This window comes from Rhodnius prolixus, unplaced genomic scaffold (genome assembly GCF_049639745.1).
Source record: "Rhodnius prolixus isolate KJV_2025 unplaced genomic scaffold, Rpr scaffold_3, whole genome shotgun sequence".
NCBI lineage: Eukaryota > Metazoa > Arthropoda > Insecta > Hemiptera > Reduviidae > Rhodnius > Rhodnius prolixus.
The window spans coordinates 49400201-49428103 of NW_027411603.1; the positions used below are offsets into that span (position 1 = coordinate 49400201).

The 27903-nt window shown below is 35.7% G+C and overlaps 2 protein-coding genes across 8 annotated transcripts in view; one reads left to right on the forward strand and one right to left on the reverse strand.

Annotated features, from left to right (window-relative positions):
- Lmpt (four and a half LIM domains protein limpet) overlaps positions 1-27903 on the reverse strand; it is a 434583-nt gene that overhangs the window by 184382 nt on the left and 222298 nt on the right. The window contains exon 1 of one of the 5 annotated variants that reach the window (XM_074126571.1): positions 18878-18909. The exons of 1 other annotated variant lie outside the window; for it this stretch is intronic. In XM_074126571.1, the coding sequence (XP_073982672.1) occupies positions 18878-18894 (17 nt within the window). In that variant the 5' untranslated portion in view covers positions 18895-18909. Of the gene's footprint in view, positions 1-3001; positions 3133-11083; positions 11275-18877; positions 18910-27903 lie in introns of those variants that run through there. 3 more of the 5 variants (XM_074126568.1, XM_074126572.1, XM_074126567.1) reach the window with 3 other exon arrangements.
- Positions 1646-27789, forward strand: LOC141453402 (cuticle protein 19-like). Of its 3 annotated transcripts, none has more exons than XM_074126600.1 (3): positions 1646-1981; positions 25967-26098; positions 27270-27785. In XM_074126600.1, exons 2-3 carry the CDS (start codon positions 25979-25981, stop codon positions 27477-27479), a joined length of 330 nt encoding a protein of 109 aa, XP_073982701.1. In that variant the 5' UTR covers positions 1646-1981; positions 25967-25978; the 3' UTR covers positions 27480-27785. The 3 variants fall into 3 exon arrangements, with proteins under 3 accessions (XP_073982701.1, XP_073982698.1, XP_073982700.1); XM_074126597.1 differs by lacking the exon at positions 1646-1981 and adding an exon at positions 7537-7804 and having other exon boundaries at positions 27270-27789; XM_074126599.1 differs by lacking the exon at positions 1646-1981 and adding an exon at positions 24145-24351 and having other exon boundaries at positions 27270-27787.

A 27903-nucleotide genomic window follows, 5' to 3' on the forward strand; every position in this document is an offset into this window, starting at 1 on the left:
GCAGATAACGTAAAATGCTAACTACTTCAAATAAAATTGTTTGCACTCTTACACACTCTCTCTCACGCTCTCTCTCTCTCTGATTTTGACGCCATTGTGACTTATTTACAATTTAATGCGATCCAGTATTGGGTTCAGAAACAAAGTTCTGGCAAAAACGGCACGACTAAACCCATCTAGTTGCACAAATCAATTACTTCTACTAGTCCTATGTGTATTGTGTGAGTGTTTTAGGCTGGGATACCCGCAGGGACGCCAAGATCCCTGAAGAAGTGGCTAGTCCACTTACTTCCGAAGACGAAGATTTAAGCGTAAAGCAAGTAAAAGTAATGCCTGTTTTTTTTTTAATGCCAGGCGAGCTTCGCGTCCAACAACGACTCGTGTCGTGTACGGAGGTGATTGCCAAAGATACTTTACTGTTAAATTCTCATATTAACAATTAAATATAATCCAAGCCCCTAGACCAGGGGAATCGAACCTACTAAACCAACAATACATCTTAGCTTTGCGGGTCTAGCCTATTACCGCCTAACATACTTTACTATAAATTTCTCATATTAACCATTAAATATAATCCAAGGCCCTAGACCAGGGGAATCGAACCTACTAAACCAACAATACATCTTAGCTTTGCGGGTCTAGCCTATTACCGCCTAACATACTTTACTATAAATTTCTCATATTAACCATTAAATATAATCCAAGGCCCTAGACCAGGGGAATCGAACCTACTAAACCAACAATACATCTTAGCTTTGCGGGTCTAGCCTATAAACCGCCTAACATATTTTACTGCAAATTTTTCATATTAACCAATAAATAAAATCCAAGACGTAGACCTGGGGAATCGAACCCTCTAAACCAACAATACATCTTAGCTTTGCGTGTCTAGTCTATAACCGCTCCGGCTACCTTAGCGCCTTGCGTAAAGTAAGTAAACAAAAATAGAAATCAAATGTTATGTCCAAATTTGGTGAATCCATTTAAAAGAAAAAACTGTCTTTCAAGTGGGCAGATTTGCCTTTGTAGCCATCACCTAAATCCTAACACTGGTGATGGTTTATTTTAGTTAAAAATAAACGTCTAGGACAATAGTTTCTCTCTTTTGATTGGTTTAAACCTTTTTTGTTTTTTTTTTTTTTGAAAGATCAATATTCCTTCTAAAGTATTTTTATTTTTATTTTTTACCAAAACATCTGGAAATATTTCAAAATAAACTTCCGCCATTCAAAGTCAGCCAATGGGAACTTATTAGCTTTAGGTCAAGCAGAATCAAAACTACAAAGTGTAAAAGAAGAAATATGAGATGTGAGTTACTTTTTTCTTTCTTTATCTATATTCTCTTTGTTTGTTTATTTGTGAGTTTGTTTATATCTTTAAGAGTATATCTTTACTGAACATATAAATGACTAGTGGTACAATCGTCCTGGGGATGAAGTTTGGAGGACAAATATTTTTTAAAAAAAACCTGTCAACTCGAAGCTCCGAAAAAGTTTGCAGTTAACAGAACAGCGAATTGACAGAAATGGTTGTTTACTTAAAAGCAATGGCAAACCTCAAGAAAGGTTTCTGAGATTGTAAATCTGTTATCTCTAATCTAAATATTGGCTGCACCGTAGATTAGATTAAAGTATTCCCACCTACTCTGTCGATTAGTCTAGACTTAAGAGTTCTGAAAAAGGGACTTCTAGGAATAACTGAAGGTTTTTACTTTGACAGAAACATTTTTTTTTTAGTTTACAATTGTAAGAATTGAGCCAAAAAACAAAGTGGTGAAAGTGATGTTTACAATTGCATAAAATAGATTAAAGTGCATTTAAAAAGCGGAGTCGCTTTTAAGAAGCGAGGTGACCTTACATTTAATGCATAATTATAAAGAAAACTCTGCCAAGATAAAGTTAAATTATTTTCAATTACTTAATATACACATTTATATACTTGTAACAATTTAGAAAAAACGGAGTGAGGTATTCCATTATCAGTAAGTATTTTTTCTTTTATGTACACATTTGTTGAGTTAAGATAAGGAATTAATAAAATGAAATGATAACATTGGTGCTAAAGTGGGAAATGATCTAATTAAAATTGTGAAGAGAGTAAAATAATTTTTTGTTGGGAAATTGGTGGGATTGAAAGCTCTGTCCAGAATGCAGTAAAATTGTATTTTCTCCCCTCGGGAAATACTTGTTTTTTCTCCAGGCACTGGTGAATGAAAGTAGAATATCAGAGAAGGCTGGGGAAAAATGCATGCAACGTTGTGGGTTATACTCCCTCTTATTCTAGGAAATTCCAGGATAATTGGTTCAAAAATACAAAAAAAATTTTAAGTAAACAGTAAGCTAAAAGAAAAATCCTAAATATAAAGTAATATGCCTTATTAGGACATAAGCCTGATAAGGAAAAAATCGTAGGTGTATTCTCAGAAAATTGCTTGCATCAATGTACAAGACATCAGAATATACACGAAAATGGTATTTAAAAGAAAACCTCATCACCCATCTTTCCTAAAAAGTGCTCTTCATAGAATTTACAGAACTACGTATGAGCATACTTGAAGAAAAACCACTGGGAGCCTGAGGAAAATCTGGGGGAAAAAGCTGAAAAATTGACCTTAACAAAGTGGTACTTCCGGTAGTACCGATCTTTATCGGGTATCTAAGCTAAATATCAAATTTGAACTTACAGCTTATTTCCGGTTTTGAGTTATGGTGGCACTATAGACACTTCTTTTTTTTTTTTTTTTACACACACAGGGAAAACTGTTACTTCCGGTTTAATCTCCCAAATCAGGAATCTTTCTAATATTTCCCTTTTTTTCCCCCGAGGAATAAGGGAAATTGGTAGTTTTAAAGGAAAAAGAAAATACATAACAGCGGAAATAAAATTACAATTAATCGAACAGATGTGCATCAAAAGAAAGAACAATACACCCACATATTAAGCAATAATTACAGACATACACACAGAGAATATACAGAAAAAATTATTTTCTTTTTTTTACCATTATTTACATTCTGACGTAAACGAATATATCTAAGAAAACACTCAAGAATAAACCGCACAACAATTTTCTAAAAATTAGTATTATTTATTCTTTTTAACCACTAATTCAAGACAGAAACAATTTCTGTACAAGAACTTCTTTTGTACTGAATTATCATATTATGTGGAACGTAAGGTGTTGTCTTAAAAAAAATAAAAAGACGTGTAAATACGATGTTATCAATGATAAAGTATTCTTTATGGTGTTAATTATGATGTTACGTAATAAGAAAAAAGATGGGAATCGTCAAGAAATCATTAAGAAAAAAAAAAAAAAAAAAAGAAATACATACAGTAAGTATTTTTTGACAAAGTAAAAATAACTATAGTGAGCCACAGTAAGTATTTTTTGACAAAGTAAATTTTAAAGATGACTGTCTTATAATTTATTTACAATTAAAGCAATTAACAATGCAAAAAAAACAAAACAAAGAAGCAATTTCACTTGAAAATGAAAAGAAAAATCAAAAAAGCTATTTGTAGATCCTTTATTATTATTATTTTACGTGCGATGAGGTCGAAAAACTAAAAATTAGTTGCGGAATTCTATTTAAAATAAAATAAAAGAGAACATAAAAGCGATCTCTAGGTCGATAAATTTATAAACTCACTGTGGAGAAAAAACTCACTAAAAAAATTTAAAAAAAATAAAAAAAAAGTATCAAATTAAAGACTACCACTATGTGAACTGCTTTCAACACAACCTGGCGGTTGAATCTGGTGTTATTGGAAGTTAAAATGAGAGCATTTACTGTTGGGGGGGGGAGGGTTGGGTCTGTGGGACATGGTTGCCCTGGGTTACCTGGCAAGCCAGCGCTCTCTCTGTCATCTTTCTTATTCCGGCTCTTTACCTCCTCTAATGTCGGCCCACGTGTATCAAAGAAAGATATTTGTCTCATGCACTCGTATAGTACAGTAAGTTTATGACGTCCTATATTTCGCTCGGAAAAAAAATGAAAGAATTTTCTAAAGTATTTCCCAAAATTGGTTAAAGTAAAAGCCAAAATTTTTCACGCTAGAAGAAACAATTACTTTCTTAGCTCCATCTGTTCGATAAACTATCCGATGTAACTCGACTTATGGACAAAGAATTGTAAAAACATCTGGAACGGAAGCTCTGTAGATATGAGAATTGGTAGAAAAGTTTACTAAAATACAAGGAACTGGTTGTGATATTGGGTTGAATATGGGATTAAACACAGCAAGACTATTGCTTGCCTTGGCTGTGTAACCAAAGAACCAAAGAGACCCTGTGTTTGGGTAGAAATCACCAAAGAGACCCTGTGTTTGGGTAGAAATCAGATTACTCTGATTGCAGGCCTATTCACAGGGGCACGAGGTAGGTTCAAGAAGCATCTGCGCAAGGTGGGGGCTTATTAGCTTGCGAAACCGTTGTGCAGATTGTGTCAGGAAGAGGAGGAAACGGCCTCTCACCTGTGTGTTCGATTGCGTTGCAATGTTTGGAACTTTGAGACCAAGGAGGATAGTAGCGCAAAAAGAACTACTAGGGAAAGCCCTCAACCTCTTTAGGAGGGGAGGGTTCGCTTACTAGAACTAAGAAGGGGGCTGGCACAAAAAAGTCTCTTGTGGCTGCGGTGCCGTGGGGCGTAGGTCCCGTCCCATCTCTTATCTTATCTTGGGTTGAATAAAATTATTGTGCCAAAACTCCTTTTTGTGGAGCCTGAGCCTTTTTTTTTTGGCGGGGATGGTTATCTGCAGCTGCAATTTGATTTAGCAAATAGAGATATTACTCCTAGAATAGAGCCTTCCCAGAGTTCATAAAAAACTTTTTTTTAGATCTTAGAGACCTCATTCCAAATTAGCTCCTCCATTTTAATCCGTAAATATTACAAGTCCTCTCCTCTGCCATTATTCCCACTAACGGACTAACCCGTCCAGATGTCTGGATATCTGGAAGTTTGATGTCGACTGTCCAGAGAGAGAGAGAGAGAGAGAGAGATTAGTAGCAATCCGTAAAACGCCTTAAGGGCATCTTCGTAGTAGATGTATTGGAAGAAAGATTCCCAAAGATCCAATAATCTACCTACCTCTACTTCTTCTTTTTTAAAATTCCGATTGAGACAATTCTTAACAGAATATTATTACGTCGGGCTAGCGACAGTACAGACAGACAGACAGACATGCGCTTACCACTATTATCCAATCAGAGAGCTGTCCGTAGAAGTTTGCGTGCGTGCAAATCTTAACAGTCTGCTATCTCTTTCTTCCAGCGTTATTTTCTCTAGATTTTATCTCCCCACCATTCTTAAAGAGTCAACATACTTCTTGCAATAAACATTGTAATACACAAGAAAGTTGCATATATGACATAATATATCTGTTGCTATGGTAATTCTTAATTCTATTGGGCCCCCCTGCAATAATGTGATAAAAAATAAGTAAATAACTTTGGATGAAAAGTGAAAAAAAAAAAGAGAGTACATTCAGCTAGCGGAAGAAGCTGATGGTTTTGGGTGAAATATTTAACACAGGAAATGGTAGTTTTAAGAATAATAATTTTACGCCACGAATTCTGTAAAAAAAATTGTGAGAAATTTATGCCTTTGACGTCATAAAAAAAATCGCCTGAAGAATTAGCATCGCTTCTGCAATTGGTATCAGCACTAAGACCAAGATATTGGACAATTAAATTTATGAAGGTGAAGTTACCCACCCACAAACCGCTTTGTTTTTCCAATTAATCAATCATTTCCTGATCTTCAATCCTGAGTAAATCGCGTGACTATCATCTGAGACCGATGATGTTTATCTGAATCGTTAGTCTGGTCAGGGTCTTTTCCGACTGACCAGAAGTTTAGAAAGCAGCAGGCTTGAGCAAAAAAAAGATACACCAGAGTGAACGGTTGTATTAAAGGGATTTGAAGTTTAAAATGGTATAAAACAGTAAAGGGCTTAACGTCCAACTTCCAATTAGGGTATCATGCGATTGCCTAAAGTGTCAGTACTGAAAGTGAGGGTAAGCATATCCCAGATGTTACGTCCAACATTCCTGAAGAAGTGGCTAGCCCACTTCCTCCCTCTAGGGAGAACAAGTGCCCTTAATTTTAATAAAGTAAAGTAAGTAAGTAAAGTAATTACCTATTTTTTCAGGCGGGGCTTAACGTCCAACTACCAACTAGATGTCGTGGACGGAGGCGACTAGCAAACATACTTTACTGTAAATTTCTCATATTAACCATTAAATAAAATCCAAGACCTAGACCAGGGGAATCGAATCCACTAACCAACAATACATCTTAGCATTGCGGGTCTAGCCTATAACCGCCTAACATACTTTACTATAAATTTCTCATATTAACCATTAAATAGAATCCAAGGCCTAGACCGGGGGAATCGAACCCACTAAACCAACAATTCATCTTAGCTTTGCGGGTCTAGCCTCTAACCGCTCGGCTACCGTGGCGCCTCTTTATTAAAAATCTTAATTAAACCCCAGTAATTTTCTAATTTTCGTAGAAAACACTGAAAAATATTTATCTCACCTGTTATTACTAATTCAATCAAATCAGTTTACTATATAGATTCATCCATTTTGGTTGATTAATACACAATCGAACAACCGCAAATATATTTCGAAATGATGACTATTTGATAACTTTTGCTTCATTGGACCAAAATGGAACGGGTCAATCATCTTCACGGGCCGGCTGTCAGACCTAATTTCACAATCCATTGGTTATTGGATTGTTTCTATTTTTTTTTATTTTATTTACTTATTTATTTAATGTGGTGTGTATATAATACATAATACTATGTATTTTTTTTGGATTGTACATCTTCTTTTGGTGACTGATCCATTAAACCAAAAGGAAGTAAGATTACTGCTGATTTCAATCGCCTGAAACTGGCAATTCTTTTTTTGAGCAAAGTTTAAATTGTTTAGATATACATTGATTAGATTCAGGATGCAAAGACTTTAGAAACCTAAGGGCCAAAAATTGTGTAGGAACCTTGATATAGGATCGGCACCTTAACTTCCTTCAACTGCCCTAAAATGCAGAAATGCCTTTTATCAGTGCCTCTTTTATCACTCTTATCTTGGTTACAGAGACAAAACATTTGGTTCTAGACGATGGTAATGCCCAGAAGCAGGTTGTAAATCCTTTTTTTTTTTCTTTTTCCGGCCTAGCTTAAGGTCCTACAACGAATTGGGTATTGCGAACAGCGCCGGAAGCACATAATTAACTATAAACAACTTTTCCTAACAAATAAAGAGTAGCTACACGCAGGATTCAAACCGGAAATCTCCCAAAAAGGATCTACACCAACATCCGTTCCTAAATGGAAAAAATAAATCCATAATGCTTCTGAAGGATTATCCAAAAAAGTGGTCACGCTAAAAGAAGTACCCGGTTTCATCAATTTCATTTCAAAAAATGTTTTACCATTCATCAACATTTGAAATAAAGTAATCGCCTATTTTTTTCAGGCGGGACCTTAACGTCCAGCTACCAATTAGGTGCCGTGGACGGAGGCGACTAGCAAACATACTTTACTGTAAACTCTCATATTAACCATTAAATAAAATCCAAGGCCTAAGACCGGGAATCGAACCCAGTACCACAATACACATTAGCTTCGCAGGTCTCGCCTCTAACCGCTCGGCTACCGTGGCGCCTTTGGAATAATACACTCACTGATTATCAGCAATTTGTAGTTTGAAAACAGAAATGAAGTCAAAATCTCTACACTAAACTGATGAAGGATGAAGTTTCGAAACGGTTCAACGGAGACAAGAAACGTAAGTGCTACTCCAGTAAATGTTTTAGTATCTTTGAAGCAGAGCTTCGGCACTTCTAGCCGATTTCCTAATTACAGCTGACTGGCTAGGCACTCCTTTTTAATTGCTGAGCAAGCCTCATTGAAATATCATTGGATTGTTACGACAGCATCAGCAGTAGAGATAAAAAACGACGGCTAATCTTCCCAATTCAAGCTCAGGATGTGAGGCGGATCTTTGAAAATCTTCTTTCATTTCATCCAACAGTTTAAAAGCTTTAAAAGCCACTTCAATCATTTTAATATTTTTTCTTTATAGAAATAATGAATATATTTTTAGCCAATCAGTTTTATGCGTTTAAAGAAATTATTAGCAAAAACAATTTTGGTCGCAATCACCTTTAGCTTATCGATTCCTTATCTACACCTTCTTAAACATAATACCATTTCTTATTCAGTTCAAGAGTGGTTATCACTGTATAATGATTCTGAGAAACCTATAAATTCTTGATTGTAAAGGTAAATTGACTAAAATATAAAAATAAAAAACTTTGTGAATACCCAATGAATTTTTCAAAGCTAATCTCTTGTTATCTTTAAACTACTCCAGCTTAACGATTCGCTGGCTAACACTCGGTGAGAGGCAGTAGTCCGACTGTGTGAAATTTTAGATTTTATATTTTTTACCAGAAATATTGATGACATCACTCCGGAAATTGTAGATTAGTAAAAAATCCTCAAGAGTTAATAGCGTAGCTAACAGATACTGGTCTGCACTGTACAGCATATGATGATGCCTGAATCATACGGACCGTTAAAGATGATAATCATAACATAGAGAAGGAATTAAGCTGGCCTATCCTTTTCGCTAAGCGCAGGGCCGATCTTGTATCGACATGTCCCACTTCGGGGGCGACGGATTGTGCCGTGGGCTGCCACTATCAAGTATCTTGGGAGTATTACCGGATCGTGGGCTGACCTTTCCCCCCCCCCCACATAAAGGACCAGAGTCAATAAAGGGTAAAGCAGCCATTCGGGTACTATTCCCGCTGTTCTGCAGGGACTCTAAACTGTCCCCAGAGAGAATAAACTCCTCCTGTACAAGGTAGTGGTTACTTTATGCTTGTCCCACCTGGAGTCTGATATGTCGATCCAATAAACGCCTCGCTGCAGATCATACAAAATAAATTTCTCAGACTTGTGACAACTTCCCCCCCGGCTACACACCGGTATTATGGACTTACACTCAGAACACCAACATGGACTATGTAGAACACTACAACAACTACCTCGCTACTGGTTTTCTTCAGTAAGTGTGAATCAAGTCACAACCACCTCGGCAGACTAATAGAGGACTATAGTTTGGACACGGTGCACAGGCACAGGAGAGTTAAGGAGTCCCTGAAGTAAAACTTTCCTGAGAGGCTGAGGGTTTTCCATTTGTTTTTCCCCTCATTTCTTACTTTTATACTATAGTAACCATTTATGTAATTAGCTGGAGGTTATAGTATTTATACTGGTACTCCTATGTACATATACGAGGGTCGTTTGAAAAGTCCGTGCAAAGTCAGAGAGATAGCACCACTGGCGCGTATCGAGGTTATGTTTAGTTAGTAGCATCTCTTGGAAGAACACACACCAAGTTTCAGCCAGATCGGTCTATTTCTTTGTGTTTGGCATTCGTTTGAATCGAGGAAGTCGAGTGATTTTCAAAAAATGGACGAAAAAGAATTTCGTGTGTTGATTAAATACTACTTTATGAAAGGCAAAACGCCTCAGGAGACTAAAGAGAAGCTTGATAAACATTATGGTGACTCTGCAACTTCGATTAGAACAGTTTATAAGTGGTTTCAAAATTTTCGGAGTGGCCATATGGGCACAAGTGACGCTGAACGTTCTGGACGCCCTGTTGAGGTTACTACTCCAGAAATCATTGATAAAATCCATGATATGGTGATGGATGACAGAAGAGTGAAGGTGCGTGAGATTGCTAGTGCTGTGGGCATCTCGAATGAACGGGCACATAATATTTTGCAACAACATTTGGACATGACAAAGCTATCCGCAAGATGGGTGCCGCGATTGCTCACGCTTGACCAAAAACGAAATCGTGTGAAATGTTGCAAGGACGGTTTACAGCTGTTCCAGAAAAATCCGCAGGACTTTAAGCGTCGTTTCGTCACTGTGGATGAAACATGGATACATCACTACCCTCCTGAGACCAAAGAACAATCTAAACAATGGGTTACCAAGGGGGGAATCTGCGCCAAAAAAGGCGAAGACCGTTCCTTCGGCCGGAAAGATTATGGCGACTGTCTTTTGGGATTCGCAATGAATAATCCTCATCGACTATCTGGAAAAGGGTAAAACTATTACAGGTGCATATTATTCATCGTTATTGGACCATTTGAAAACCGAGCTGCAAGAAAAACGCCCACGATTGGCCCACAAAAAAGTCCTTTTCCATCACGACAACGTGCCAGCTCACACCTCAGCAGTTGTGGTCGCAAAATTAATGGGAAATAGGGTTCCAACTCGTTTCACATCCCCCGTATTCTCCAGACTTGGCTCCCACGGACTACTATTTGTTCCCCAATATGAAGAAATGGCTGGCGGGAAAAAAGATTTTATTCAAACGAGGAGGTGATTGCAGAAAGGAATGGCTATTTTTTAGACTTGGACAAATCCTATTATTCGGAAGGGATCAACCAACTAGAGCAGCGTTGGACGAAGTGTATAAGCCTAAAAGGAGACTATGTTGAAAAATAAAAAAGGTTTACCCCAAAAAATTAAGTAGTTTTTATTTTTGCACGGACTTTTCAAACGACCATCGTATATCCAAGTCTCTACCGGATGTTTGCCAACAATTGCCTAGACACTCAAAGTGTGTTTCATTTGTGCTTAGATGAACGTTCATCCCCAAAAAAAGTATTGATTTCAACTGTGATGAAGTCGTATAATGTCGTAATCTCCTTTAGAAAAAAAAATCCAAAGAAGTTGAACAGTCATTTTTTTCAGTATAAATTCTCTTTGAGAAAATTCAATTATGAAAACAGCTGTACGAGAAATTAAGGGAATTTGCTTACTGAATTTAAAAAATAAAAGACTGTTTCATTTCAAAACAGATAAACGTTCAACTGTTCTTTTTTATCATTCAAGTGAATAGAATCTATTGTTCAACAAGAATATATATCAATACAATTCTAAACAATACATACGATACATAAGAAAAAAATAAAAATAAATATTCTTGAATACATAAAATAGTATAAATAATCAAAATAAATGAAGTAAATCTTACAGATGCGCCAATCGGAACTGATCCATCGGTATGACGCTCTTGTGAGGTGAATTCGATCTACCATCACGTCGACGTACAGCGAAATTACGTTCACGACTTGGAAAACTGGCCGCTTTTCGACTTCGACCACGTAATTGTCGTTCACCACTAGTATCGTTCAACTCTGTAGTGACCATCATTACCAAAACACTGATAGATTTTTTTTTTATGTATTTATTTATTTTTAATTTTGATACTTTTCCACCACCACTTTGATTAACACACTGTATTCACATAAATTAAAATAAATAATAAATAAAAAAACGAACTAGTTACGAAAAAAAAGAAGTAAATAAATGAAACTGTAACTAAAATAGAGTTGAACAATGCGCGGATAACTCGCTTGCTAAACTACTGAACCTTGTTCTCCCATTCGATATAGTTACCGTGCTTCTTATCTTTTGCTTTATTGATAAGCATTATTATTATTATTTTTATCAATATCAGTTCCGGCTAGAACTTTCCTCTCCTTTATTACCTATATGTTCTGAATTAAATACTAAAATCAAAGTAGGATTGATTTGTTTTCATCAACTTGAAATTATCTTTTTATAGGAATTTCGTACCATAAAAATAGATATTATCTTTGATTTACCTGTTACGGGGAGTTCTCTGATAACGGAAAGGTGCAATTTAAGGGAGAAGATTAGGTTGAGTGGTTAGTACAAACCGGACACCCATGCGGAGATCTGGGATTCGAATCCAGCTGCTGGCTCTTAGATTATCTCTCTTCCTAAAAGATTTTTACAGGTCAGATGGACAGTGTTGTTCTAAAACGTGAGAGAACACGAAAGTCCAAAGGCCGGCTAGTGCGCTGGAAAAAAAAAGCTTCGAAGAACTCGGATGTTGGACGCGCCTTAAATAAGTAACAATAAGAATTGGTTGTTAAAGCTCCCAGGATTGTGGTGGAAGATTTAACCAGTTTAGTGGTGGAAATTAGTTTTAAAAAAAAACAAGCCCACACGTGTGCGCAATTAAAATCGGGCAATGACGTGTATACACGTTAGAACGCAGGGCAAAACAACCAAAAATTTACAAAGTCCACTGCAAGCGACTTTTTCTCTGCAATCTCTGGAGGGGCTTACAGATTACACAGCATTCTGTATTCATTCAAAAAATCTTGCACCGCTTCTCCACGCATTGCATTGGTCTAGTTAACTAGGGACGCGCAAGAGCTTTTACAAGGAATAGGAAAAGAGCTTTGAATTCTTTGCAAAATGAAATCATGCTCATACTGAGGTCCTGAATCTCTTTCTAAGAGGTTAAAAAACGGGCATTGCACAAGGGTTGAGAGCTTCTATTTGTGCGAGGTAATTCCCCAATCTCTGATGCGGAGACCAAACATGTACAAACCACTTATCATTTGGCTGGCTCCCACCTCCTCCTCCGTATAAAATACTTGGCAGTTCTATTGGTAAGATAAAGGGAAACATCCCACCAAATAATATTCTTATTGTATTTTATTAAATTTTCGAGTTTTTTTTTGTAGTTAATGGCAAATTTATATTTTTCACAACGAGTATACACGTCGAACGCACTGTAATAGAGATTTGGTTTGACGAGTATACACGTCGAACGTACTTTACAGGTTAAGGCTAAGTTCTCCATATATAAAAGTAAAAGTAAAGTAATCGCCTACTTTTTTCAGGCGGAGATTAACGTCCAACTACCAATTAGGTGTCGTGGACGGAGGTGACTAGCAAACATACTTTACTGTAAATTTCTTTTTATTAACCATTAAATAAAATGCAAGGGCTAGATAAGGGGAATCGAAACCACTAACCAACAATACATCTTAGCTTCGCAGGTCTGGCCTCTAACCGCTCGGCTACAGCGGCGCCCGAGTTCTCCATATATAATTACAACTTTACTTCTTATCACTCCTACTTAAAGGAAGTATTTTCAAATTGAAGTATTTCCAACTGGAACGGTTTTACCGAAATTTAAGTGTCCATCCAAGTTCATCTCTTCCGAACCCCCACAAAAAAAAATCTGGCCTCTGTAACTACTCCAGTTAACCCATTCATCGATTGGACCGCCCATTGATCCTGCCCTCATTTATAGATCCGAAAACGAGGATATTATCAGTCCAGGATATCCCTGATAGGATTTAGGATAATCCTGAATCAAAATTTCAAATCGGCCATTATCTTCAAAAACTTTATTGAATACCTAAGATTACAATTTCTAAAAATATAATAATTTAAAAAAAAACAAAACCTCACGACAGGTGAAGAAAGATTTTTGAATCTACAGAACACCTAACCTTGATTCCATTTCAAAAGTTTTGTAACATATGTTTTTGTATTTTTAAAAGCCAAAGAGACTATAAATTTGTATAACAATAAAATTATTGACGCTAAACAAAGAGAAAGAAATTGTTTATATTGGCAATTACATCACCCACAGTTATGGTTATATGAATGATGTAATTGTACATGTACTGGTTGAAAATTTTTAAAGTGTGATCAATTGATATTTCAATCAATTTTTACACAAGCAATATGAGATACGACGTTCATGGTTGAACAAGAGTTCAATGAATGGGTGACTAAGTAATGTACAGGACCGACCAAAGTTATCAAAGGAGACAAAATATATGTACATAAATAAATACAGTGCCTTTTTCTTTTTGGGATGCACCTAGAATATGTTCCCCTATTTCTTACTTCCCCAAGAGAAAGTATCGCAAAAGAAACCATTTCGTATGCGCTTAAAATACGCTCAATCCTAAAAAGTCACCCAATTTATTTAAAAAAACAAAAACAGATTACAATAATTGGGCGATCCAAACCAATAAACAGAGGGAGTAAAATTAGTAGCATTTTAGGGTAAGAAGATCTGCTATTTTAGGGACCAGTAATTACAACTGGGATAGATCTTCTTTTCTCTTCAATCATTACCATGAGATAAGAAACTGCAAACTATCTTGGACTGTGTATAAATTCCACATCAGGATCAGTTAATAAATTACAAAGAAGCAGAAATCTCAATCTTTCCAGCCAAACTTGAAGAGAATTCCTTATTTTTCCATTAATTTTTGCAGAAGTAACTTCAAATGAGGACAACCCTGTGTGTACAATCCACGTCTGGTTTACTTATTAATTACAAAGAAGCTGAAATCACAATCTTTGCTGTAAAACTAGAAGAGAATGCCTGATTTCTCCATTAATTTTGGCAAACGTAACTTCAAATTAGGGCTACCCTGTTTTTTTGTACAATCCAAATCACGCCTGAATTTCGAATTATCATTACTTAATAATTAGGAAAAATAAGTAATTCTTGTCCTAGTTATGAGCCGAAGAAATATGATTTTGGTTTCAGTGAATTTAAGAACTAAGTCAGAAGTGGATTGTACACACAGGGTTGTTCTAATTTGAAGTTACATGTGCTAAATTAATGGAAAAATCAGGAATTCTCGTCTAGTTTTACTGCAAAGATTGTGATTTGTATTGCTTCTTTGTATTAATAAATAAGCCAGGCGTGGATTGTACAAACAGGGTTGTCCTAATTTGAAGTTACATGTGCTAAATTAATGGAAAAATAAGGCATTCTCTTCTAGTTTCACAGCAAAGATTTTGATTGCTGCTTCGGTGTATTAATAAACAAGCCAGACGAGCAATGTACACACTGGGTTGCCCTAATTTGAAGTTACATGTGCTAAATTAATGGAAAAATAAGGCATTCTCTACTAGTTTCACAGCAAAGATTTTGATTGCTGCTTCGGTGTATTAATAAACAAGCCAGACGAGCAATGTACACACTGGGTTGCCCTAATTTGAAGTTACATGTGCTAAATTAATGGAAAAATCAGGAATTCTCGTCTAGTTTTACTGCAAAGATTGTGATTTCTGCTTCTTTGTATTAATAAATAAGCCAGGCGTGGATTGTACACACAGGGTTGCCCTAATTTGAAGTTACGTGTGCTAAATTAATGGAAAAATCAGGAATTCTCGTCTAGTTTTACTGCAAAGATTGTGATTTCTGCTTCTGTGTATTAATAAATAAGCCAGGCGTGGATTGTACAAACAGGGTTGTCCTAATTTGAAGTTACATATGCTAAATTAATGGAAAAATCAGGAATTCTCGTCTAGTTTTACTGCAAAGATTGTGATTTCTGCTTCTTTGTATTAATAAATAAGCCAGGCGAGGATTGTACAAACAGGGTTGCCCTAATTTGAAGTTACGTGTGCTAAATTAATGGAAAAATAAGGAATTCTCGTCTAGTTTTACTGCAAAGATTGTGATTTCTGCTTCTTTGTATTAATAAATAAGCCAGGCGTGGATTGTACAAACAGGGTTGCCCTAATTTGAAGTTACATGTGCTAAATTTACGGAAAAATAAGGAATTCTCGTCTAGTTTTACTGCAAAGATTGTGATTTCTGCTTCTTTGTATTAATAAATATGCCAGACGTGGATTGTACACACTGAGTCGACCGAATTTGAAATTGTGATTGCACAATTAATAGAAATATTAGTAGTTCTGTTCTAGTTTGACTAGAAAGATTGAGATTTCTGCTTCATTGTTTTAATAAATAAACCAGAGATAGAATGTAAACTCAAAGTACTCTCAATTTGATGTTATGATTTCCGAATTAATGGAAAAATAAAGGAATAAATGGTACGACCTGTTTAAACATGCACTCGAAAGTGATAGAAAACGCAACAAATCGTAGTAAACAACACGTTCTTGTTGCATGATGACTAATAACTGATTTATAAGTAAACACGATAAGATGGCGATATCTAGTTTTGCCGGCGCATTTACTAAAAGAATAAAATAATGATAATAAGAAAAAAAAAAGTTTAGATATATTACAGATTTGAACCTGCACCAGCTAGCCCATATTGGTGGCTCATATGTTGGAACGGTACTGAACTAGTATTATTATACACGTAACTTACACTAAAAGACTAGAGGTTTAATGGTAATGAAGTGATGATCAGACCATACATGATGATGTGGGTGGCCCGTCTGCACGTTAATCTGTAGTTGGAAGGAGTGGGAGGTGGTATATACGACATTAACTACACCTGTATGAGTTTCAACTCATCTTAAGCAGAGATGCTGTTTGTATTCGTCCATTAGATGAGGTAGGTATATAGAGTCTTCCAGTGTACACAAAGGCTACCAGAGTGTCTGTAAAGCCACCTCTATCCCATTATCCCACGGGACACTGCTTACGTCAGACATTACTGTGCAAATAGAAGGATGTGATTTTTTTTTTGTCTACATCTAAAATTTATTGAATCGAATTCATTAGTTAGTTTGCTATTAAGTGCTATTTCAATCTACATTTATTTTAAAACTTGGAACGTAAAAGGAAGTATTACAATCTACAGACTGATGATTATGAAGTGCTGCCGGAAATACACATATTCCGTATAGAAACGGAAATTAAATAATGAGATTTTATTTAAAATCAAATAACTGCTTTCCGGTTTTACTGAAACGTTTCTTTTTCTTTTTTGGTACGATTTCTCAATAAGAGGTTCGACCTATTTCCGTTAAACTTAATCACCAAGAAGAGATCCAAATAAGCCTCTTCTGAACTAAAACAATACAACTTCCCTCTACATGGAGAATATCCAAATAATGTGAATCATCCTCAGGAGACCTTGTACACGGCCCCTCTATATTCCGGGGCAACGGGTGTTGTCAGTGTACATTAATTTCTGGACATATTCAGGTCTCTCTGTTGCTGAATAGTTATTTGTTCGTATTTTTATTTTTTTTATAGTTCAGCCTAAGCTTGTTCTGATGATGTCACCGCTAAGCGGAAGTTCCGCGTAATCTTGAAAATATGTTCTTTTTCTTTTTTTTTTATCAACTCTAAGCACTTTTCTATAGAATTATTATCTCAGTAGGTTGAAATAAACGTTCTTAGAAGTTTATATGGTTAATCTACTAGATTACTGGCTAGCAAAACGTGCGTAAATTCAGTTTGGAGTCTAGACTAGATTATAGATAGGTAGGAAGTGGTTACAATCATATCTATTAGTGACCTAAAACATCTACTACGGGGCTTTTATGGGTCACTGACTGTTCAAAAGGTTTTCTGTTAGTTGACAAAGAAGTTGAGCTAAGATGCATATGTCCCGGTAAGAATGAAAGTGGCGTAAGTCCATTTTGAGCAGTTTTGAGATAAAACGAGTTTTGTGTTTTGCTCTGTAATAAAATGCAGATAATAAAAATAGCTTTATTACTTTTGTTTTTATTATTATTACAAAGCTGGTAATTTTTTTGGTGCATATTAGAATGTAATGGGATTTTAAATTATTTTAGAAAATGCAAAAATGTGACTTACTTCATTGTCATTCTCAACATATCTGGCGCAAGGTTAAACAAAACGGCATTTAAAACCAATTCTAAGCGTTTTATTCCGTAAACCAATCCTTCAAAATGCAGAAGACTCATTTTACTAGCAGATCTTATTTTAACATAACCGACTACACTATCCACAGAACTGATCACCCTGATGACACTGCCCATAGGGGGCACTGCAATTCTAATAAAAAACTGTCTTCAACACAATCTGATACCAACTAATCCTACCAATTCTCTTCGATCAACAGTCATCTCTATCCCAATAAACTGAACAGACGATTCAAACTTCTCTCTAGACTTCTCGACAAGTGATCTAAACTCTCACTACAGAAAAAAGACTTATTTACACAATTATACTGAAACCTGAATGGACATACGGGAATGGAACTTTGGGGCTCAGCCAAAGCTTCCAATATCTACAAGAATCCAATCTTTCCAGTCAAAAACACTCCGTAGAATCGCTGATGTTCCTTACTTTGTTTCTCGCACCGAGATTTCCTTGTTCCCTATGTTTCCAGAAGCTGTTAGATCCCGTTATATTAAATTCCACACGTCAATCACCCTCACATCCTAATCCACTAGTATGCCCAACTTAATGCATTGCCTGCACATACTCCAAGACGGCTGAAGCGCAGGTGGCCACGCGATCTTCTAAATGAAGTAAGTGCCAGTGCACAATAGTGAACTGTACCTCTTTGGGAGTTTTCTTTGGGAATGAGTTAATTCTCCCCTCATGCTATTCATGTATTTATCTATTATCATGTTGTATGTATCAGCTTCACTTACAGCAGAAATATATTGCAGTTGTGAAAGTAAATAAAGGAAAAAAAAATCCAAATTAAAATTTAACTAATAACACCAAAACTAAGGCTTATTTTTAATTTTTAGTTTACTAACAATTCACAAATTAACACCACACGACAATAAACTTCACCAAGAAAACAGTCATAAAGAAACAAACAATCTGGTGGACTTACGCCACTGTCATTCTCAACAGTATGAGCTTTTGATTAAGTACTAAAACTTTGTGCTTCTGCTGATGGCCAATAAGTGCACTAAGAAGTTAGTGCATTGTCAATCTAAACAAAACAGTTGTAGAATACAAAGCTGTCGTTACCTTGATTTCAATAAAAAATGGACTTACGCCACTCTCATTCTCACCTGGACATATACTCGTATTTCTGGGATAATGTTTTGAATTGATAAGTTTGAACCGGTTTTTACTATAAAACTGTGAAAATTAATCCCAGCTAAACAATTTTATTCAAACTTAGTAATTTCAATGCTTTAAATGGACTTGAATGTCCATACTTCCGGGTAACATTTTACTCTCATTCAAGGGAACACAAAATTTTGAATTTCCGGTGTGTACTCTAAAAAAAAAAAAATTGAAAATTAAAAGAATACGACAGACGCAATGACTGACCTGTTGATGCGTTGCATGAATGAAAAAAACAGCGCTGCGTAAAAAAAAAATTATCCAATAGTATTACAGTTTATTCACAAAACAGATAAAAAAAAGAAGAAAAAGTAAATACAAAAAGGAATACGCTAACTGAGCAAAAAATGTACGTAAGATTGTAAAATATATACCATCTGATTGTAAACAAGTTTGCACTGACTGTCAACCATAGTTTGCCCACTTACTTGGACTCGTTAACAATCTTCACTTGTCGCATCACTTTAAAACTATTATCGCATGATTTGTGAGGCCATTATTTTGATGTAGACAACAATAAAATTTTTATATTAGCAACTAGGAAATTGAATACTGAATCAAAACACAGTACTGGTGAACCATTCGACTATCCCCACTCAAAGCTGGGATTACCAAGTAACTGAACTCTTTTATTAAGTTTAAGTGATACTGACTTTCTTAATTGTTTGTGCCCTATTTACACAGTTTTAAACTAACCCTTAGTTAGACAATCTAATTAAACTAATGGCTTCTAATAGAATTAAAACAATAAATCAATTAAGATACAGTTAAAGTAATTGAACTCTTGTTTGACTCTGCTTCCGTTATTTTGGTAACAAAGAACCAAAATAATCTGAAACTCATACTTTAATTTCTCTCTCTTACACTCATGAGAGAATTACGATAGTTCAGCTTTTGGATTTGGGCGTTTACACCCAGAAATACCGTACTTCATTTCCATTCCGAAGGCTTTTGTCCAAAGACTTCAGAGACATTAATAATGGCTACGGCTTCAGCCACATCTAATGAGAGAGAAAGAGCAGTGAAATCTATTTATCGAACTCAATGGCATGTTCGTTTCTCTAATTATCCATAATGAGCTATATAAAAACATCGCTACAATTCCTTGTGAAATCTGTTCCCTGTACCATTATGTACTCTGTTCTTTGTGAATTACCAATCAATACGAGGGTCGTTTGAAAAGTCCGTGCAAAAATAAAAACTACTTAATTTTTTGGGGTAAACCTTTTTAAATTTTCAACACAGTCTCCTTTTAGGCTTATACACTTCGTCCAACGCTGCTCTAGTTTGTTGATCCATCCCTTCCGAATAATAGGATTTGTCCAAGTCTGAAAAATAGCCATTCGTTTCTGCAATCACCTCCTCATTTGGATAAAATCTTTTTCCCGCCAGCCATTTCTTCATATTGGGGAACAAATAGTAGTCCGAGGGAGCCAAGTCTGGAGAATAGGGGGGATGTGAAACGAGTTGGAACCCTATTTCCATTAATTTTGCGACCACAACTGCTGAGGTGTGAGCTGGTGCGTTGTCGTGATGGCAAAGGACTTTTTTGTGGGCCAATCGTGGGCGTTTTTCTTGCAGCTCGGTTTTCAAACGGTCCAATAACGATGAATAATATGCACCTGTAATAGTTTTACCCTTTTCCAGATAGTCGATGAGGATTATTCCCTGCGAATCCCAAAACACAGTCGCCATAATCTTTCCGGCCGAAGGAACGGACTTCGCCTTTTATGGCGCAGATTCCCCCTTGGTAACCCATTGTTTAGATTGTTCTTTGGTCTCAGGAGTGTAGTGATGTATCCATGTTTCATCCACAGTGACGAAACGACGCTTAAAGTCCTGCGGATTCTTCTGGAACAGCTGCAAACCGTCCTTGCAACACTTCACACGATTTCGTTTTTGGTCAAGCGTGAGAAATCGCGGCACCCATCTTGCGGATAGCTTTGTCATGTCCAAATGTTGATGCAAAATATTATGTACCCGTTCATTCGAGATGCCCACAGCACTAACAATCTCACGCACCTTCACTCTTCTGTCATCCATCACCATATCATGGATTTTATCAATGATTTCTGGATAGTAACCTCAACAGGGCGTACAGAACGTTCAGCGTCACTTGTGCCCATATGGCCACTCCGAAAATTTTGAAACCACTTATAAACTGTTCTAATCGAAGGTGCAGAGTCACCATAATGTTTATCAAGCTTCTCTTTAGTCTCCTGAGGCGTTTTTCCTTTCATAAAGTAGTGTTTAATCAACACACGAAATTCTTTTTCGTCCATTTTTTGAAAATCACTCGACTTCCTCGATTCAAACGAATGCCAAACACAAAGAAATAGACCGATCTGGCTGAAACTTGGTGTGTGTTCTTCCAAGAGATGCTACTAACTAAACATAACCTCGATACGCGCCAGTGGTGCTATTTCTCTGACTTTGCACGGACTTTTCAAACGACCCTCGTACATTGTGAGACAATGAGTTAAGATCCTTAGCTTTATCTTGGTAGATGCTGGTGCATTTTGGTGCAAAAATTGTGAATGAAGAAGAGCGGTTAATTGGAAAAACGTTTTGAACCAAAAAAAAAACTAACTTTGAGAAGAAAACATGATTGTAGATTGCGTGCAATAGAAGAATCAAAATTCAAAAGATGCACACTTGATTGAAAGAGTTATAATATTGAATTCTAATTAACATCACGACAAATTCGTTTAATGGTGTCAATAACAATTAATAAATTATGCATCGGCGATTGACCGGATTTCTCTCACTAATTTATTAATTTTTGCTTGATAAAGGTTGATAACAATATTTATTGTGCAAAAGGAAGTGGAAATAGAGGCTTATTTAACAACAATTAATCGAATAAAAAGTCAATATTTCCGCATCCGGTCGTAATTTTCGAGTAATTTTAATTCGTGTTCACGAGAAAAAATAAAGGGTTAAGGTTCATTCACATTTTTTTCTTTTTAAACAGTGTAGTTGTGAGTGAAATTGTAATTTGGAGTAAATACAAACTATATGAATTTTTTTTTATAAAAATAGCACTAGTTTCATATATTTCCTAACATTTTCTCAAATATATATATATATATATATTTTAAAGTGCAATTTGTAACCTTTGACTTCCTTATTTTAAGACAGCCTACTTTAAAATTGACTATTGGTCCATCTAAAAGAGTTTTCAATGAATTAAACAACTTGATAAACTAACACTGTTGAGTGCTCGTGTACACGTTTTCTTGCACAAAACAAACGTGATTTCTCATACGAAGACGAAAAGGAATCCTGGAAAATGGAAATACCGTTTGAAAGCCCCCATTAAACAAGGAAATTTTCATAAAAAGTGGCCAGCACCTAGGTCGGGATAATGATCACGTAAGGGCCTAATGAGTTTTCTTAAAAATTTTCGATTACTTTTATTTTTCCAGCATTCGGAGGGAGATTGAGGCTGTTTGGAGAATAACTTATGCTTCAAAATGGTACCAATTTTTAGAAAATTTATCGTGTCTTTCTAACCGTGTCATCAGAATCGAATTCAGACTAAAACTTTCTGAGTAATAACAGTTTTATTGGGAAAAAAAGTAATGATTTTAGAAAAAAAAAAATTAAAGTGACGTCACTCAAGAACAGTGGAAAATATGAAGTTGGCTAATACGTCATTGAACTCCACTTTAGATGTACTACACACAGTGGGTCTATGGACAATACGAGGGTCGTTTGAAAAGTCCGTGCAAAGTCAGAGAGATAGCACCACTGGCGCGTATCGAGTTTATGTTTAGTTAGTAGCATCTCTTGGAAGAACACACACCAAGTTTCAGCCAGATCGGTCTATTTCTTTGTGTTTGGCATTCGTTTGAATCGAGGAAGTCGAGTGATTTTCAAAAAATGGACGAAAAAGAATTTCGTGTGTTGATTAAATACTACTTTATGAAAGGCAAAACGCCTCAGGAGACTAAAGAGAAGCTTGATAAACATTATGGTGACTCTGCACCTTCGATTAGAACAGTTTATAAGTGGTTTCAAAATTTTCGGAGTGGCCATATGGGCACAAGTGACGCTGAACGTTCTGGACGCCCTGTTGAGGTTACTACTCCAGAAATCATTGATAAATCCATGATATGGTGATGGATGACAGAAGAGTGAAGGTGCGTGAGATTGCTAGTGCTGTGGGCATCTCGAATGAACGGGTACATAATATTTTGCATCAACATTTGGACATGACAAAGCTATCGGCAAGATGGGTGCCGCGATTGCTCACGCTTGACCGAAAAAAGAAATCGTGTGAAGTGTTGCAAGGACGGTTTGCAGCTGTTCCAGAAGAATCCGCAGGACTTTAAGCGTCGTTTCGTCACTGTGGATGAAACATGGATACATCACTACACTCCTGAGACCAAAGAACAATCTAAACAATGGGTTACCAAGGGGGAATCTGCGCCAAAAGAGGCGAAGACCGTTCATTCGGCCGGAAAGATTATGGCGACTGTCTTTTGGGATTCGCAAGGAATAATCCTCATCGACTATCTGGAAAAGAGTGAAACTATTACAGGTGTATATTATTCATCGTTATTGGACCGTTTGAAAACCGAGCTGCAAGAAAAACGCCCACGATTGGCCCACAAAAAAAAAAGTCCTTTTCCATCACGACAACGCACCAGCTCACACCTCACAGCAGTTGTGGTCGCAAAATTAATGGAAATAGGGTTCCAACTCGTTTCACATCCCCCCTATTCTCCAGACTTGGCTCCCTTGGACTACTATTTGTTGTCCCAATATGAAGAAATGGCTGGCGGGAAAAAGATTTTATTCAAACGAGGAGGTGATTGCAGAAACGAATGGCTATTTTTCAGACTTGGACAAATCCTATTATTCGGAAGGGATCAACAAATTAGAGCAGCGTTGGACGAAGTGTACAAGCCTAAAAGGAGACTATGTTGAAAAATAAAAAAGGTTTCCCCCAAAAAAATAAGTAGTTTTTATTTTTGCACGGACTTTTCAAACGACCCTCGTACTTATTGGTTCACCCTGTATAATATACGTGCATATGTATTTCATGCTGCCTTCTCATCCCTTTTGCTCATTGTAATTAATTACAGTTGCAAAATAAATAAACAAAAAAAAAACAAAAAAGAGAGAATCGTTTGAGTTACTATTTTTATGAAAAAAAGTTTCGTATATTTTCATTTCCGGTAAAACTTTTTTCAAAAAAATCAGAAAACTTGCACGATCCCACTACTACCTGTTACGTGTGCCATGATAAAGTAATATTAAAAATAAGCTACAGCAGACCACTAGAAATAACTAAATAGATAGTGTAACGATTACAAAAAAAAAAAAGTTAGATTCTGTTTACGCTTCAAATTATAAACTATTATAACTATTACGTAATAAGGCGTTGATTTCATCGCTGTTTTAAACGTTAAACAAGCGAACAATGTGGGGCACTCGTCCGCTTAGTATATTATACCTTCATAATTCGAACGAACAGCGCTGATCGCACCACTTTTTAACAAGCGTGCTCTACCGTTACATAGAACAGTGCATGCGATTTGCTGTTTCCAGTCAAGATCTATTATAGGTATAAAAGATCGTCAGTGGAAAAGGATCAAACGCTATTGTATAACTGATCAATACATAAGTGAATTTTGTTATAAAGCTGTGATAATATGATCAACCCAATTCAGGTAAAAGATACACTAGTTTACTTACATTTTAGTTGCGACGTTTTGCTTTGTAATTCAGCAGCTATTTTTCAATCTTTAGTAATTTTTTTTTATTGTCATAACCAACTAATATCAATTTATTACTTAGTACTTTTACTTTGTTGATAAACTAGTATTTTCTAATATTCTTTTTTGTACTTCTTTCTTCTTGCGGGATCTGAGTCTAGGATGGGAGCAAAAAAATCTTTAAAATTGCAAGGCAATAAATGCAATCAGACAGTCGAACACATTCTCTCTAGAAATGCATCCTAATCAAGGCCCTAGATGTAACCATATTTATCTAAAATTTAAACAAGTGAAAATCGAGTAACTTTTCAATAAAAATTTTTTAATTGTATTTTTACGCCCTAATCAAAAAAGTTTTTCCCTGAAAATCGAAATTTGTACCTTAACTGCCATTATCGGGAGGGGAAAATACGGAAAATCCGGTTGGATAATTTATTTTCAAAAACTTTGAATAATAATGAAAAATTTTAACCATTCTTGTTTAAACGTAAATGGTATGTCTGTAAATTATACTGGAATGGCACTTTTGGTGGAACCTTTGTACCACATCCTTTTCATTAAAAAAAAAAAAGTGGCCAACAATTAAAGAAAATCTATTCAGAAAAAGTCTTATTTCCGGTTTAGTTATTTTGAGCGCTAACTTACCGTCAGTCTCATGTAAGTACTCGGGCGAAATATATACTTTAGATTTCCGGTTGTTTTTCTTCTTCTTTTTTTGGTAGAAATAGTGTGGTCGCACTATCGAAGTCTGGAATTCGTAAGGGTGGATGATGGTGCTAGGGTTGGATAGAGGAATTCGCTCAAAACCCGACAATGATGGGTTTATTGTCGCATTTGGATCAGTTACTGATCTATAGCATATATAATATCAAAAAAAGAATATATGGGGGGGGGGGCGAGTGTTGGTTTTGGTGGTTATGTAGCGAGAATTTGGAATCGATCTAGGACAGGGGTCGGCAACCTATTTTAAGTAGAGAGCCATTTCTCCTTAAATAATTTTAATAAATCTTACCAAGAGCCGCAAGGATGATTATGTAAAAATCTATGAAGATCATTTGTATTCGCAAATTATAATTTTATGATTTTCAATAACATTTAAATGTTTTATATATTTATTTTCATGTATTGCAAAGTAAATAAACAAATAAATAATAACTTAACGAATGAAAAGGCGGCAGTCTTACAATATAAGTCAAGTACTTTATTTTGATATTGTATAATTCTATTCAATTTCGAACCTAGCACATTTAAAATTATTTTTGAAAAAATACCTTTAATAAATGAAATTTTCATTCGTTTCAATAAAATTAAAATATACAATATATTTTGGGCAGGCTGAAGAGCCACACAATTGGGATAAAAGAGCCGCATGCGGCTCGCGAGCCGCGGGTTGCCGACCCCTGATCTAGGAGGTTCTCAGTTTGAAACCCGCTTGTAGCTTGTATAAAATAAGTTAATAGTAAATTATGTTCCTGTACACGACATCATTTTGGTAGTTGTATTCCGCTGCATTTTTTCATTCATGAATTCATTTGTACGTGGAAGCGCTAAAAAAAACAAGCTGTTTCAGATAGCGTCAGTAATGTGGACTACAGTGCTGCTATTTGTGGTGCTAACAGAAGCTCAGTATTATAGCGGATATCAGACTGGCGGTTTGGTGCCACAAACTGCTGGACAACATCATAAACATCAGATGTATTATGTCAGTATCATTTGTTATGCTTTTTTTTTTTTTTTTTGCATGCAGTAGCGATTCCGCATTACCGGAAATACTATGAACCCAAATAGTGCTAAGGATATTCCAACAACCTCTACTATATGAAAGTTAAGCGGGTGAAGTTAGTGTTGTTCATGTAGTAAGGCTGGGATACCCGCAGGGAACTAGATTCCAAAAGAACTGACTAGTCCACTTCCGCCAAGGAAAGGAAGTAACGACTTTCTGTTATAACCATTTATGTAATTCACTTGGAATTTGTAAAAAAAAAAGGTATCTTCAATATTATAAATGTCCACCATAATTAACTAATAAAGGTAACTTCCCAGATCCCCTAAAATCCCACTATACACAAATATAAACTGAGGAATAGTTTCAAACAAAAGATATATTTTTAAACCCAATTTCAAATCATACCTTTTGGCGCTGATGAGTAAATTATTGAGTAAAAAAACCTTTGCGCACAGTTTTACTTCCGTTGCACTGGTATTATTTCAATTCAGAATTTTGGTTAGTCATTTCTTGAAAGAATCGTACAATATACTGAGACTTCCACTTCACCATTAATATATTTACCTTAACAAAAACTTACAGTTTAAAATGTCAAGTATAAGGGTTGATTAAACGCCAAAAGGTACACAAATTGCTAAGATTTACAGAGTAATTAGTAATAATAATTTTGGAGGGGGCCTTACATTAAGGGAGCTAACTCCTCTCCCATTCGATGTACATGGTCGAGACTTCCAAAAGGCACATCTACATAAAATTCCGAATCGAATGACACCTCATTCATGAAAATCGGTTCACGCGTTTAGGCGCTACGTTGTTTACAAAAAAGGTAACAAGAAGAAGAACATTTTTTGAAAAAGCCGTTTTTGCTCATTTTCGGCAACTTTTTTCTCGAAACCTATTAGATCTGGGTTGTTGCAAAAAAATTACAGTTATAAAGGAGGGTTTGCTCTTTATTTTAAAGAAAATTCGGGAATTTTATCTTTTTATAGAAAAAGAGAAAAAAATTGTCAAAGTTACGTGTTTTTCAACGTTACAGCTTTTTCCTGCAGTTTTTGACGATCAACTGTCCTACCGGACAGTTTTAATCTAATTAATATAGTTAGAGAATGTTAAAAAAAATAATCTGTCATAATTTACTTTTTTACAGTCACCACCGCATTATTCTTTTGATGTGGCCGTTAACGATCCAAAAACTGGTGAAGTTAGAAATCAACATGAGACCAGAAATGGCGATATGGTCAAAGGATTCTATGCGCTAAAGGAAGCCGATGGTACAATCAGAGAAGTCCATTATACGGCCGATAAAAAGAACGGTTTCAACGCTGTAGTCAAGAAAAAAGGGCATCCCATGTTTTGAGCAGTTTTTTGATTTTTTTTGATTTCAAAATATTATGTTCGTCATTATATTTGTAAAAAAAGAAAATGTGATAATTTGTATTTTTTTGGGTCAAAAAAAGAATTTTTTTAGGTTATAATGCAAGTCAATTGCAACATTAAACATAGTATAATTCAAATAAAATACACCACCTAATTATCTACAAGAATAACTTTATTATTTTAGCATAGTTAGTAACTAGTATACCAAAGAATTATGAGGTGATTTATACAAATTATGTTAATTTATATTAATATTAAATATAATCATTAATTTTTTGACTATCTATTTAATGGCATCCATAAAAGTTTGTGAAGATAACTAGTTTTTTTTTTTTGGTCTAGAATCTCTAGATCACCAGTTCTTTACCTAATGATGAGAGACGGGTGTTGGTCTAGTGGTCAAG

Coding starts and splice junctions, on each gene's coding strand:
- LOC141453402 (XM_074126597.1), top strand. CDS start 7,769: ATGAAGTTTCGAAACGGTTCAACGGAGACAAGAAAC. Junction 7,805..25,966: donor GTTCAACGGAGACAAGAAAC/GTAAGTGCTACT, acceptor AAGCTGTTTCAG/ATAGCGTCAGTAATGTGGAC. Junction 26,099..27,269: donor ATAAACATCAGATGTATTAT/GTCAGTATCATT, acceptor ACTTTTTTACAG/TCACCACCGCATTATTCTTT.